The sequence below is a fragment of the Triplophysa rosa genome, linkage group LG4 (assembly GCF_024868665.1).
Source record: "Triplophysa rosa linkage group LG4, Trosa_1v2, whole genome shotgun sequence".
Taxonomy (NCBI): Eukaryota; Metazoa; Chordata; class Actinopteri; order Cypriniformes; family Nemacheilidae; genus Triplophysa; species Triplophysa rosa.
Window position 1 is genome coordinate 30,743,812 of NC_079893.1, and position 15,856 is coordinate 30,759,667.

The 15,856-nt window shown below is 36.5% G+C and overlaps 1 protein-coding gene across 5 annotated transcripts in view; it reads left to right on the forward strand.

The window, feature by feature from the left end:
• Positions 1-8,254, forward strand: part of LOC130553177 (GTPase IMAP family member 8-like) — a 24,978-nt gene extending 16,724 nt beyond the window's left edge. Inside the window, exons 6-10 of one of the 5 annotated variants that reach the window (XR_008962827.1) lie at positions 4,475-6,893; positions 7,022-7,119; positions 7,325-7,469; positions 7,552-7,678; positions 7,936-8,254. Coding sequence is in view for 1 of the 5 variants with exons in the window: in XM_057331972.1 (XP_057187955.1) it covers positions 4,475-5,301 (827 nt within the window). In the remaining 4 variants the exon portion in view is untranslated. Of the gene's footprint in view, positions 1-4,474; positions 6,989-7,021; positions 7,120-7,324; positions 7,470-7,551; positions 7,819-7,935 lie in introns of those variants that run through there. The other 4 variants (XR_008962825.1, XR_008962824.1, XR_008962826.1 and 1 more) reach the window with 4 other exon arrangements.
• Positions 8,255-15,856: the final 7,602 nt, after the last annotated feature.

Here is a 15,856-nt window from a genome sequence, read left to right on the forward strand (position 1 = left end):
GGAGGACTAAACCTGCAAAAATTATAAATAAATAAATGTATAAATATATAAACGAATAAATGTAATAATATGAAAATAAATAAGGAATGAATGGTTTGATAAAACAAAATAATTCGTTTTAGCTATTATTGATCTTAGCTTTAACTTTTCTTTTCATTTTTTAAATTGATTTATTATTTTTTGTGTCCATTTTTAATTATTTTTAATTATTATTATTTTTTATTTTTAGATTATTTTATTTATCTTTCCTTTTATTTTTACATTTATTTATTTATACGTTTATTTATTTTTATATTTATTTATTATCGCATGTATTTATTTCCACTTTTATTTATTTATTCTTGATTTATTCTTACTTTTCTGTGTCTTGTATGATAATTAGATGGGTTGGTCTTGCCTACTATTGGTTCAGCGTAGATTGAAGCGTTTGATCGATTACTCTTGACTTGTTTTGGACTAACGTCACGTCACTCACTGATCGTTTGCTTCGTGTATAACGTTAAGTAACTATGGCGGGCGCACAATTAGCTAGAGAGTTACAGCATTTAGCCAATGAAGTCGATAACCATGCATCAAATGACTATGTGTCATTCAGATTAGATGCACTTATTGATGATTTATTACAGATTGACGGCGAGATAAATGACAAAGTTCTCCCTCGGTTGTTAGCCTCTTTGCAGCACATTCAAAGTCTGTGCGAGTCAGAGGGTGCTATGGTGGGTTACAGTTCAACTGGTGAAAATCATAAAGCACAAAATGTAATAAGGTTTAACTACACAGATGAGCTTGTAAACCGAAGTCGCAAGCTAACGCTTTGTCAAAGTGATAGTTATAAGCAGCCTTTCGGTTAGAAAAAGCGTAAAGATTTAATGTAACATGATGTAACATAATGTAAATGAATTGAGACATAGTGAACTTAAGTCACAAGTTAACACGGTAGTAATGAGCATCGTTCTTTCACTACAGGGGCCATCAAATGGAAACCATTCCTTCTAAAAAGACGTGGTTACTAAACGGTACTCGTAAACTACATTCCATAAGAGATAAATAACACAGAGGTCACAAGTTAAAACGGGCATATTCCCTTGATTCATCCAGCTGCATATTGTTGTGTGACATCTTGATATTATTGCAAAGATCCCAGCAGCTAGCATTGCGAAATAGCTTAGTGTGATTGTTACCGTAGTGACACGCTGCCTCGCTTTATTGTATGGGTACGAATCCCGTGTCAAATCGCTTTATTTATTTTTTCACCTCGCTTCAGCCGTTACGGGCGATCATACCATAATTTGCAATCTTAACAAGAATGTCAAAATAATGTAACAAGAAAGTCTGTGTTTATTAGACATCTTAATATCAAGTCGTCTTGTGCTTTCAGAATCGACGAATCTGCTGAGGTCGTTCATGCACCTCTTTGGCAGAGGACCTGTAACCGGAACTTGGTCACCACCTTAGCACCCCCTGACTCGCACAGATTTTGAAGAACTTTGTCATTTATCTCGCCGTCAATCTGTAATAAACACTCAATAAGCGCACCTAATCTAAATGACACACAGTCATTTGATCATGGTTATCGACTTCATTGGCTAAATGCTGTAACTCTCTAGCTAATTGTGCGCCCGCCATAGTTACTTAACGTTATACACGAAGCAAAGATCAGTGAGTGACGTGACGTTAGTCCAAAACAAGTCAAGAGTAATCGATCAAACGCTTCAATCTACGCTGAACCAATAGTAGGCAAGACCAACCCATCTAATTATCATACAAGACACAGAAAAGTAAGAATAAATTCAAGAATAAATAAATAAAAGTGGAAATAAATACATGCGATAATAAATAAATATAAAAATAAATAAACGTATTAATAAATAAATGTAAAAAATAAAAGGAAATGATAAATAAAATAATCTAAAAATAATAATAATAATAATAAAAATAATTAAAAAATGGACACAAAAAATAATAAATCAATTTAAAAATGAAAAAAAGTTAAAGCTAAGATCAATAATAGCTAAAACGAATTATTTTGTTTTATCAAACCATTCATTCCTTTATTTATTTTCATATTATTACATTTATTCGTTTATATATTTATTTATTTATACATTTATTTATTTATAATTTTTGCAGGTTTAGTCCTCCATAGATGTTCTTGGATTTCTTCCCATTTATTAAATCTAGACAATTGGTTGATGCAACATTGACTGTTAAGATACATTTTATACAAAGTGAAAATCACTTCAAAGTAAGGCTTTCTACCAAACAAATCTTTGTAATAGTATACAATCTTTTGTAATAGTAAGTGGTCAAAATCATGTCTGACCTACATCATGTCTCCAAATATATTGCGCATTTTATGAGCCTATCTTAGTCGTGCTGTCTACTTTCCATAATAAACAGATGAAAATAAAAAATAATATTATTCCCTAATATTTCAACAAATATGAAACTAAATAGGCTACGTTTTCTTTAACACTCTGGCCGATGAACGCGCCAATGCCTTCTGATGGATTATTTCCTCATGACAGCAAAAACAACTTAAAATAATCCGTCATTTTTGGCCATAAAGATTAGTGCAAGACATCACAAACTATAAATGGTCTACTTTTATTTGTGTACACAATAAAATCAAAAACTTGTGCCTTTGTTAAATAAAAAATAAACAGAATGCGCTTGGCTGTCTCTGTCTCTGGGAGAATCATTCTGAAGTATACTTTTCAAAGATGGACTGGCAAGGGTGTAGCCTTAAAGAAAGAAACATCTCCATTTGTTAAGAAATAAGTTGGTCTGTGTTAAATAACAGGCAATCTATCACTGGAATGTTTTGTTTTTGAAATCATGACGAGTGTGCTCGTTGCCGCTGTTAAACTGTTAGAACTAAAGCACGAACACTGGGGGAGTGTATCGAGCACAGAAATACTACGTCATGCGTCCAACTCGTTTTTGACAAGTTTACCATGTCAAGCATGAGAAGACAACATGTTTAACATTGTAAATAAATCCGAATGCATGAAACACCATTGCATGTCCCCTATAAGACTTGCCTGGGATTTGATGGTATGGACTTGAGACAGGGATGGGGATGTATTTCAAATACAAAATACTTAACCCTTAACATGCACAGGGCCCATGGGCGGGTTAACACTTAATATTTGTTTTAATTTAGTTGAAACTCACCATCATGGTGATCAGTGTTTCCTTGAGTTGGGCTCTCGACTCTAGATGTTTAAATGTTGGAATTCTCTAGTCTTTCTGTAACTGTGTGCTTTTAAAGTACATTTGTTTTGCCAATTAAAATAAGAATCCAGTCAAATGGCGCTTGTTGTTGACATAGCCATCATCTCAAAGCTTGATTTACATATCTCATCTGGATTGTGTGGTTATCTTGAAAGAACAGTATAGCGTGGTATAATTCTGATGTGGAGAAAGATACGTGATAACAGCATGCAAATAAAATCTGAAACTACAGGAGAGTTTAGAATCACACAGACATAAAGAATCAGTGTATGAATCTCAGCAAGGGTGACAAACAACAAAAGAAAACGTCATTCTGCAATGCATGCTGGGAGCATAAATGAGTTTTGTACTATGATGTTACCCAGCATGCATTGCAGCATGAGGTTTTCTTTTGTTGTTTGCCACCATTGTTGAGATTCATACACTGATTCTTAATGTCTGTGTGATTCTAAACTCTCCTGTAGTTTCAGATTTTATTTGCATGCTGTTATCACGTATCTTTCTCCACATCAGAATTATACCACGCTATACTGTTCTTTCAAGATAACCACACAATCCAGATGAGATATGTAAATCAAGCTTTGAGATGATGGCTATGTCAACAACAAGCGCCATTTGACTGGATTCTTATTTTAATTGGCAAAACAAATGTGCTTTAAAGCACACAGTTACTAAAAACCTAGAGAATTCCAACATTTAAACATCTAGAGTCAAGAGCCTAACTCAAGGAAACTCTGATCACCATGATGGTGAGTTTCAACTAAATTAAAAACAATATTAAGTGTTAACCCGCCCACAGGCCCTGTGCATGTTAAGGGTGAAGTATTTTGTATTTGAAATACATGCCCATCCCTGACTTGAGACTTGACTTGCTCCCACCTGAGATAAATTCTGCTGTAGTTTAAGTTTTTATTTGCATCTTGTTTTCACATTTATTTCTAGACATCAAATCAAACTCCCTGATCTTATAATGTTCTTTCAACAGCAAATCCTTTAATCTAGTTAATTGAACATTTTGTTACCTGCTACATCCTGTTCATTCTATAGGCAATTGTAATGACATCAGTAGTAAAACAAACAAGCTATTCTGCTTCAGAGATTTTTCTGGAGCAGTCGTTTACTCAGTATATTGTACTAAAATATAATAATGCAATTGATTTAGTCGATAGCTTCACTTAACAATTTATTATAGTTATTTTTAATGTCTGTTATTTTTTGTTCAAATTTTGATTGACAGGGTCACTGAAACCCAGGATTGTGCTGGTGGGTAAGAGTGGAGCAGGAAAAACTGCTACAAGAACAAACATTCTGAGACAAAATAGTGATTCACCAAATTCACCAACTAAAACTTGTGAAGACCATGAAGCAAATGTGGAAGGAAAAAACGTAATAATAATTGACACTCCAGGGCGTTTTGAAACAGAGAAGTTGGAATCTGAGATTAAGAAGTGTGTAAAGCTGTCTCTTCCTGGTCCTCATGTGTTTCTGCTGGTCATCAGACTGGATGAGAGCATCACAGAAGATGAGAAACACACAGTGAGATGGGTTCAGGAGAACATTGGTGAAGATGCTGCATCCTACACCATCATTCTGTTCACTCATGTTGACCAGCTGAGGGATAAAACATTAGATGAGTGTATCACAGAGAGGTCAGATCTACAGGCACTGGTGAACAGCTGTGGTGGCAGATATCACACATTCAACAGTACAGACAGAGAAAACCAACATCAGGTCGCAGAGCTGCTGCAGAAGATTGAGACATTGGCAGAGGGAAACAAATGGAAGTACTTCACAAATGATAAGCTTAAAGAATTTGTGAAAAGTAAGATAAACTTTGAAAAGTTAAAAGCTACATTGGGAGGTGTAGGAGGTGTAGCAGGTATGATAGCTGGAGGTGTGGTTCTGGGAGTAACAGAGTTTATTGCAGCACCAGCAGTCGCAGTTGCAGTTGGTGTAGTTGTAATTGGAGCAGCTGGAGTGTACACTTACAGAAAGATTACACAGTGGCGTAAAAAAACGTCTTGGGATTCTTTAGTTAATTATTGTAATATAGGGCTTCTGTGATTGTCAGTGTGACACCAGAATGTAAAAAGTCATTTTAATGGATGGCTTGAAAGACCATTCCTATTTAAATTCATTCTACACAGTATGTTTAAAAAAGTGATAACTGAATATTTGTTCTCTTTCCACACCTATGCCTCTAACAATTTTGAGCTTTTTGTCTTAGTACTTCTAGTGTCTCTTAGAAAAAACATTATGTTGTTTTAATCACTTTTGTAAGTAATTTTGGATAAAAGTATGCTAAATGGTCTTCTATATGATCTTATATTAGAAAATATCTCAGAGTACTTGGAGTAAATCTTATTTTATTTTAAAGTGTCAGATTATTCTTTTTCTTTACGGTAAATCGAAAATGTATAATAAGTATACTGAAATATATTTTCTTCTTTCACTGTTTAAAGTTGTGTCATGTTTTAATATAATTTACAGCAGTGGTCACCAACCCTGCTCCTGGAGATCGACCGTCCTGAAGATTTCAGCTCTAACCCCAATCAAACACACCTGAACTATCTAATCAAGGTGTTCAGGTTTGCTTGATAATTACAGACAGGTGTGCTGAAGCAGGGTTGGAGCTGCAGTCTGCAGGACGGTCGATCTCCAGGAACAGGGTTGGTGACTATGGGATCAGAATCCCGCCACAACTATTGTGGTCATGGTTTGAAAAATAATAAGCGTAAATAAAAAAATAAAAGCACGTGTAAAATAATAGTGCAAAAAACTGAAAAACAAATGCAAAAAAAATTAGAATAACAAACAACGCGGTCACGGATCGAAAAGTAATAGGCGTGAATCAAAAATGTAAACACGTTTAAAATTATATTGCACAAAACTGAAACATGAATTCAACATTTTCCAAATCACAAACAAAATCAGGTTTCCCGCTCATATATATTTTTTGTGTGCTTACGGTCTTTTCCCCTTTGCTCTCGTTTCCACGTTCTGCGCTCGCGTTTCCAAATGTTGCGGTTAGAGTTTCATGTAAATTTGGTCGGGCTCAGGGCGGGCTTCAGCGTCACCATTGGTCTACTAGTTCTAGATTGACAGCTGCTCCTCTAGCCAATCCGTCGAAGGGGGAGGTGACGTCACTCCAATGCGACTCGTGTCGCGGCAGGCGTGTGAAGATGGATAACCAGCGTCAGCAGGCAAATGCCGGACAATCTCAGGTAATTAGCTTTTAATGATTTATTAGTGGGTGACAGATACATTCCCTTTGTGTGTTATGTTATTTTCTGCAAGCTCTATGTAGTCCGAGTAGGCCGATATCTAGGCAGTTAACACGTGTATTGTTCGTTTGGTTTAGTTAGGAATCTTTTATATCTTAGGCAGTATTTCAGTTTTTGGCTGTAAGTTATATCTAAAATTGCATGATTTTGCTAGCTGTAACGGTGTAGCCTCGAGATCATAGCTTGACCAGCTATTCCATGAAGATTATTATGGTTTTATGCATTGATCCTAACTCACTAGCTCAAGGTGGCCCAGCCCCATGTTTTATGAGAGAGTGGTGCTACTTTTACCCCACCACTGGGGAAGTTGATGTCACCAGAACTTGCAAGGATGATGTAGATGATGTTGACTACTCCCTATTGATCGCAAAGGTAACTTCACTCTGAATACTGCCTAATAGTTACCAGCAGTATATCGCATTGTTGGTTTGCATATTACCACAAAGTAATAACATAAGAGTTAATTTGGCATCCTGTTGTCACTGAATGTTTTTCTTTAGGTTGAAGAGGCAACTGATCTGACTGAATTCACAGATGAAATTATCAGCTGTGGATACACAGGAGCACTCAACATAGAACAAAAAGATGGCATAATTCGGTAAATATGGAACATACTTTTTAAGCAGAGTTTTATGAAAGACAGAATTTGAAAGACTGTTCAATGTTACATTGTCAAATTAAATTTAACTTGTTAACCTTAATTGCCTAACTTAAAACTTGAAACAAACGTATGCTGTATTACTTGATTTACAGCTTTTATTATTGTTATTATTAAATTTGTTACTTTTCTTTTTCCACACAAGAGCAATTGTTCTTCATACAGCATTTCAAGTTACACCAATGCTTGGAGACTTGCGTAAAGGGCTCCAGCTGTATGGATTGCTGGACATAGTTAAGGACCATCCAAGTCTTTGCAAGAGTCTGTTTGTTCCTGGGGAGGATTGTACAGTAAGTTTAATGTTTGTAACAACATTGTTTTTTGAACTAAACACCAATTTGTTGTTATACTGACAATTTGTTCTTTTTCCAGCCAGATGCAGACTATATTCTCAGCAATGTTGCTCCTGAAATGAGTGAGAGAGGAACTTCAAGGGCTTCGGTAGAGAGCAAAATCATAAACTACTTTCAGGACTTCCTTCAAGAAATTGAATGTGGAGGTGGGCTTTGCATTGTATTGTACTTCATTATTAATCTTAATGGGATGGGTTTCTCAAAATTTAAAGATATAAAGACTTTCTTCATCAAAAATGAGATACTGAATTGGGATAGAGAAAAAGAGACTTTGAAAAGACTGGACAAATCTTATTTTCTTAGTGTAACAGCAAAGTATTGCTATAAAACCAGAGTCTCTCAGTCCTTTGTTGGGGTAACACTTGTATTTTATCTTAATTGTTTTCTTTACACAAAATTATAGAGTGTGCTGAAGATGCAACAGAAGTGGAAACTGAGCCATCATCCTACCTCACTGTCCCTAGAGTCATGCAGTGGATTACAGGCCAGGGGCATAAGCCACTACTGCTTTCAGAACAGAAGGCTTTTCAGATAGTTTTTAAATTTGATCATGACTGTAAAGTCAGAATGCCACATCACACCATATGCTACCCAATAGTGAGCGCTTGCACTAATACAGTAACTTTTCCAGTAGCACACATGACAACATATGAAGACTTTAAATGCATCATTGTACAAGCCATACAATCAGGGGGAACATTTACAGTGCTCAGTGTAAATGAGTACACCCCCTTTGAGAAGTAACATTTTAAACAATATCTCAATGAACACAAAATCAATTTCCAAAATGTTGACAAGACTAAGTTTTATATATAATCTGTTTAACTTGTAACATAAGTAAGGTTTATAATATAATATAATATAACATAATTTTCAGTTTTACTCAAATTAGGGTGATGCAAAAATGAGTACACCCCACTGAAAGTCTCTGGAGCAAAGCTAAATTTTAGACTACATATGTCTAATTTAACAAGAATTCAACCACAGGTGAGTCTAATTATTCATTACACAAGTGTCCAGCAGACAGTTGACTATAAAAGGGTGTAAAACCCCTTCCCATTTCATGCTGTCAGCAATGGCACCACATGGAAGAGAAATGTCACAAGACCTGAGAAAGAAAATCATTTCTTTACACCAGAAAGGTGAAGGCTACAAGAAAATCAGCAAAGCTTTACTTATCAGTCAGAATACTGTTGCAAAAGTAGTACAAAAATTTAAAAAAGATGGAACTGCAACCATCTCACAGAGACGTCCAGGTCGTCCACGGAAGTTAACACCTCGACAGGAACGAGAAGGGTTGAAGAAATCCGGCATGCAAGTTCACTGCAGTTATCTAAAGAAGTAGAAAGCCAAACTGGGTCGACTATTTCCCGCGACACAATGCGGCGTACACTGCAGTGAAATGGTATGCATGGGTGCCGTGTATGCATGGGTGAGGAATACAAAGAAAAATGCATGGTGCCTACAGTGAAACATGGTGGTGGCAGTGTCCTTATGTGGGGCTGCATGAGTGCTGCTGGTGTCGGGGAGCTGCATTTCATTGATGGCATCATGAATTCACAGATGTACTGCTCTATATTGAAAGAGAAGATGCTACCATCACTCCGTGCCCTTGGTCGTCGTGCACTTTTCCAACATGACAATGATCCTAAACACACATCTAAGGCCACTGTTGGATTTCTGAAGAAGAACAGGGTGAAAGTGATTCAGTGGCCAAGTATGTCTTCTGATCTGAACCCAATCGAACACCTATGGGGAATTCTGAAGAGACAAGTTGAGCATCACTCTCCAACCAGCATCCAGTCTCTAAAAGAGGTCATTCTTGAAGAATGGAAAAATATAGATGTTGCAAAATGTCACCAACTTGTTTATTCTATGCCTAGAAGACTTGGTGCTGTCATTAAAAATCATGGAGGCCATACAAAGTACTAGATGTAGTTTTTTTGTTGTGGGGTGTACTCATTTTTGCATCACCATAATTTGAGTAAAACTGAAAAATGTGTAATCTAAGTTATATAATTAACCTTACTTTCATGTTAGAAGCTAAACAGATGTTATATTAAACTTAGTCTTGTCAACATTTTGGATTTTTTATTTGTGTTCATTGAGATATTGTTTAAAATGTTACTTTTCAAAGGGGGTGTACTCATTTACGCTGAGCACTGTAGCAGGGTTTGAATATCAGGTAGTGCTGGATTTGAGTTGATCTCTTACAGTTTAACATTTCCTATCTCAACCTGTTGGAGGTCTGCAGTACTTTTCTAGATACTTGTTGAATTTTCTATAATGAAATGTTTTAAAAGTTAAGAGTGCTGTTTCTGTAGTTTATATCTGATTTAAGATATGTAACTTGCATTTGCAGTTCAAATTGTTCAAATCAAGCCGCTCTGTTGTAGAGCTTGCCTTAACTGATTTTATATCCGTTTTAAGGTACTGATGTTGCATTTCATTTATAAGTTAAATGTTTTCCAAGAGAACATTGATTTATAGGTTTGACAATGTAAATTACAATAGTAAAAAAACTTTAAAAGTCATTGCTTTTGTTTTATTTTCATGCCAAATGTGTTTTAAGATAACAATAAATAATTAAATTATTTGTTTAATCTCTGTGTGGTAAGCACTGATCAACTTTACAATAGTTAAATGACACCATAAACTTTACAGGATTTTTTAACATAATTTACAGTCTGATATTTTGAGCTCCAAAGATTGTTATTCAAGAAGCTGCTGCACAAAATTGAACACTGATAAGTAAATATCTTGGCCAAAGTCTCTAGACTGTGAGACCGGATTAATGGTTGTCCTGAGTCGAGCCATTTCATACTCTGAGAGCAGACACTCCACCTGAGAGACCACTACTCCAGTGTTTTGCTCCTCCAGTGGGTAAGTGCCATCTTGCACCAAAATGTTGAGGTCCTGGATTAAAAAAGAAAACAAAAATACTAATAAGTGAACAGTAAAGACAAAACATATATTGTGCTTTTTTTATTCATTACAATCATACCTCCATGTCACATGAAACACTGACTGGATTCTGTGCAAGTCCTATTTCCCACAGCTGATTGGGGGAAGATTTTGCTCTGTTCGGATGGAATGGTCATTCCATGCATCAGTGAAAGTATCCAGGTCTCTTTGGAGGCGGGGAACAAAAACATAATGTGCACAGAAGAGGTGAATGGTGTTTGATGGGTCAAGAGAGCCACTCTCTTCCAAATTATGTAGAACATCATAATACAAGATTGAAACGGACATCCACACATCTTTCCACAGCCGTTCTACCCTAAAAGTAAGAGACAAAACAACCTTATTTCTTAGTCACTTACAATTCAAAAACTTGAACAAATGAATTACCTACACTAAAGTAACAAGAAATTACCTTTGATTATGAACGCTCTTCCCCGAAATGAAACTTCCCCTGCCACAGCCCTGAACCGTGAACATCCACCTTGCAATGTCCACATTTTCTACACCTTGGTCTGCTCTTACCCTACATATTAAGACAGTAAATTTAACATTAACATACATAGTAAGATTTGACAAAACATCCTATGATGTTGGCTTGAGAAAGCCTGGCCAGAAAGTTAATTAAATGTAATATCTTGAAGTTTAAAGCCATTTTAAATGCTTGGTGAGGGTTTTAAGACCAGTCAGTCTGTCTAGGTAGGTAGGTAGACAGACACACCGTGAAGGAACTCCATGCTTTTCTACTGCCTCGAGGAAGAAACCTAGAGCAGTCTCTGCTTTGTTGTTGGTTGCAGCCCCCAGATACATGACCTGATAAAATAATTTAGTGAAGTTATTGGCATCTTACACAATTATTCCATAATTGTATCACAGGCAAGCACACACACAGACAAAGAGATCCACCTCTAACCTTTCTTGAGTAGCCATCTATGCCCCCAAATATTACTAAGCCATATCTGAATATAAAAAGAAAACATCTTATGCACACAGGCACCTTTAATAACATAAGATATCTTGCTGTACAATAAGTGACTACTAAAATAATTTAACCTACCTGATCAGCTTGTGATTGGTGTCCAAATGCATGAGGGACAGAGGGGCCTGAACTGAATATAATCTTCTCACAACATGTCCAAGTTGTGACATTCTAGCAAGGATTCCAGCTGAATCAACTCAATTCATAGAGTCGCAGACTCTGCTCCACTGGACTCGATGACCAAGAGCTTTCAAGTGTCCTCTCATCATTCTGTAGCCTGAGTGTGGTGATGTTGTTTTGATTGCAACCACAAGATTGTCTAACTCTTCGTCAGTCAATTGACTGTATGTTCCTCTCACTGTTATGCCAAACTCTTGCATTCTGCGTTCTATGGTTCGTGTTGACGTGCCAAGCAGTTTTGAAATGCAAGGTACAGTCAGACCAATTTCAATCAATCGTCTGAGGTGCTGCTCAGATACCATGATTATGGGAAGTCCAGTTGGTCCAGCAATTTCATTCACAACAACTGAAGAGGTACATCTTGTGTCCAGGCGATTTAAAAGAACAGAACACAGGTTTGAAAGACAATGCATTACCTCTTGAGGTACATGTTCACGACTTGTATGTGAAGTGATCAAAACAAAATCATTTGTGCAAATAAAATACAAATAATCCAGGTCTAGACGCAAGCGCTGCATAGCCTCCTGTAGTCGTGACAAGAGTCTCTACAAGCAGCCTTGACACTGCCTGTGAATATACAATTAAAGCAATCAATTAATTATTTGTACCTAGACCCAAATCCTGAAAACTGGCATAATTCACAAAACAAACATAACACCTTTCACTCACTAATAAATCATTAAAAGCTAATTACCTGAGATTGTCCGGCATTTGCCTGCTGACGCTGGTTATCCATCTTCACACGCCTGCTGCGACACGAGTCGCATTGGAGTGACGTCACCTCCCCCTTCGACGGTGTTACGCGCGTCTCCCGCGGAAGCCGGCCCAGAGTCCTTAACTAATTACTAGCCCTGATGTTATTTCTTTGTCTTCTCTAGCCCTATTGGTTGAGCTGGGAGAAGACTGGTGATAAAGTGAAGGCGGTGAAGCTGGAGGAGGCCGCCGTTTTTTCCTCATGCTGACAACGCCACGCTTCTAATTTGCTCTCCGTTTATACTTTTAAGTTTAGAGCAGAGAGACCCAGCATATCCTGTTAGTTTAGTTCTGTCTTATCTTTTGTTGCTGGGCTCCCTGTCTCGATCTTCTGTTGTTATTATGAGTATGTTGTGGGGGGAATAAATTACTTGGATGACGTGTCTTTGTTTCCCGTTGTCCTTTTCTCATGTTGCGTACCTTTAAATTCCTAGACCATCATATTGAGGACCGTAACAGACGGATTGGCTAGAGGAGCAGCTGTCAATCTAGAACTAGTAGACCAATGGTGACGCTGAAGCCCGCCCTGAGCCCGACCAAATTTACATGAAACTCTAACCGCAACATTTGGAAACGCGAGCGCAGAACGTGGAAACGAGAGCAAAGGGGAAAAGACCGTAAGCACACAAAAAATATATATGAGCGGGAAACCTGATTTTGTTTGTGATTTGGAAAATGTTGAATTCATGTTTCAGTTTTGTGCAATATAATTTTAAACGCGTTTAAATTTTTGATTCACGCCTATCAGAGGCGTATTAAGACCTCATGGTGCCCCTGGGCAACAGCATCAGAGGTGCCCCCATCAACCCACCTACCCACACGCAAGAATCCACTCATTAAAAGATTTATTAAAAGATTTTATAAGAATAAAACTCAGCAATTTACAATATACTATTTTACAAGAATTACACATTAACATGACACTTTTGTAGAATAGAACACAAAAACAACACTTTTCCATTAAGTATTTTTAACAGTTAGGCCTATAGTTAAGGGGCACCTGCTTTCTGTTGTAATGTTACATTTCAGGCTTTTTTTAACAGGTGTAAATGTTGTGCATGCCACAAAGTGGGGGTACAGGGACACACACACACACACACTATAGTTTGCATGTATGTATTCACATTAGGGGGACAATGGAACAATGTAAAATTGTTCACCAAAGTGGCATTCACCAGATTACAATGTATAGCAAGGTTATTCATAAAAATAACATGAAACGTTATTATTTCTATTTTAACTGCTATACAGCTATTCAAACGCTCTTTTTAAGCACAGTATGAGTATATTCTTCTTACTAAACGATCACATAAGTACTAAGATAAAAGTGTACTCCACTAAAAAGGACACATATGAATTGATTGCTATAGTGATGACCAGTGTTGGGTGTAACTAGTTACTAAGTAATTAGTTACTGTAATTTAATTACTTTTTCCTTGAAAAAGTAAAGTAAGGGATTACTCATATTTTTCCTGTAATTTAATTACAGTTACTTCTGATGTAATTAAACTAAATACTTTGTGTAATATATGTGTGTGCAATAGTGAAATTGATATCAAAATTCAAAGTCAATCTTTAAAATCCGTGCTTTAATGTACAATTCTCACATTTGTAATACTTGTACTACTTTATGTAGTTTTATATCATTTATTTGAATGAATTAAAAGAACCGTTTCATGTCTATCCTTGAATCACTTAACTAATCAAGGTTGATATAGGATATAGAAAGTAATGAGTAATAAGTAATTAAATACTTTTTGGACAGAGTAATTTGTACAGTAATCTAATTACACTACTGAATATGTAATTAGTAACTAGTAATTCATTACTTTTTCAGAGTAACTTCCCCAACACTGGTGATGACACCGTTCTTCACTTTCACTTTAAAACCCAGGTTTGGACCTTAAATAATGGCCTTACCTCCACGTACTATTAGTATACATTATCGGCACTATAACATCTTATTTCTGATGCATGCCATGTGTATATACATTTATAATAGATTTTTTTGTATATTTATATATACAATTTATAATCAGTGCTAATCCCTGCATTTTAGTCGCCGCTACAACGATGCGCGTTCCTGCTTCCATCTGTTTGAAGATTAAAGTGTACACGAAAGACGACTCGCCTCATAACACTCACTTGTGATTGGCTGAATGTTAATTCACTCAAATCTATGTAACTAACCAGATAACATGGGCGGGAATGTTGGCGGAGGTGTGTCGAAAAAGTGCGGAGGACAGAACCATTTTTATCTGAAGTGGGGGTATTCCCGCACATGGTGCCTATTTAGCACATATGCGTGACTTAAGTCTTATGTACATTTATAAAAATAGTATTTTGTATTGCTGGTTTATTTGGTGCCCCTAAAGTCTTGGTGCCCCTGGGCACTCGCCCAATTGCCCATATGGTTAATCCGCCTCTGACGCCTATTACTTTTCGATCCGTGACCGCGTTGTTTGTTATTCTAAATTTTTTTGCATTTGTTTTTCAGTTTTTTGCACTATTATTTTACACCTGCTTTTATTTTTTTTATTTATGCTTATTATTTTTCAAACCATGACCACAATAGTTGTGGCGGGATTCTGATCCCATAGGTTACCACTGGTTTACAGTATGTAAATAGCAGAGGTGGGAAGCAAGTCAAGTCTCAAGTCAGTGATTTACCACAGGGGTTCTCAATCCTGATCCTCAGGAACCCCGTGACAGAATGTTTTAGATGTGTCTCTATATAAAACACCTGATTCAACTCATCTGCTAGTTACCTTAGATAGCAAGAGAGCAGATGAAAACCACTGAATCAATGTTCATAATGGTTGATGTGTCAATGCTAATGGAGTTAAATCAATAAAGCACAATATTTAGTCACAGTACTCTTACATTTGCAAACCATAAACATTTATTCAGTCATAAATTGATTGACATAAACCTTATAAAATACTCTTGCTCATCTTTATTTCAAATCAACTCCCATCAAAGAAGTAAAATACTTCCACTTTAAAACATCTTCTTTATGAACGCAATAAGTGTTCTCAGCCAAACACTGCTATAAGCAAAGCAAGAGGAAATTGATTTAACTTAAAGTCAGGAATCAACGTCCCAACTAAAGCAAACACTGATCACAATAATGGTGGTTTGTTGAAAACTCAACATCTTTTCAACATTAATTTCAGGTGCAACAGTGATATTGATTTAACTCCATTAGCATTGACACATCAACCATTATGAACATTGATTCAGTGGTTTTCATCTGCTCTCTTGCTATCTAAGGTAACTAGCAGATGAGTTGAATCAGGTGTTTTATATAGAGACACATCTAAAACATTCTGTCAGGGGGTTCCTGAGGATCAGGATTGAGAACACCTGAGGTAAACCACTGACTTGATTTGACTTGAGACTTGACTTACTCCCACCTCTGGGTGCTGCACCAGGCTTAAAGTAGAAGTCT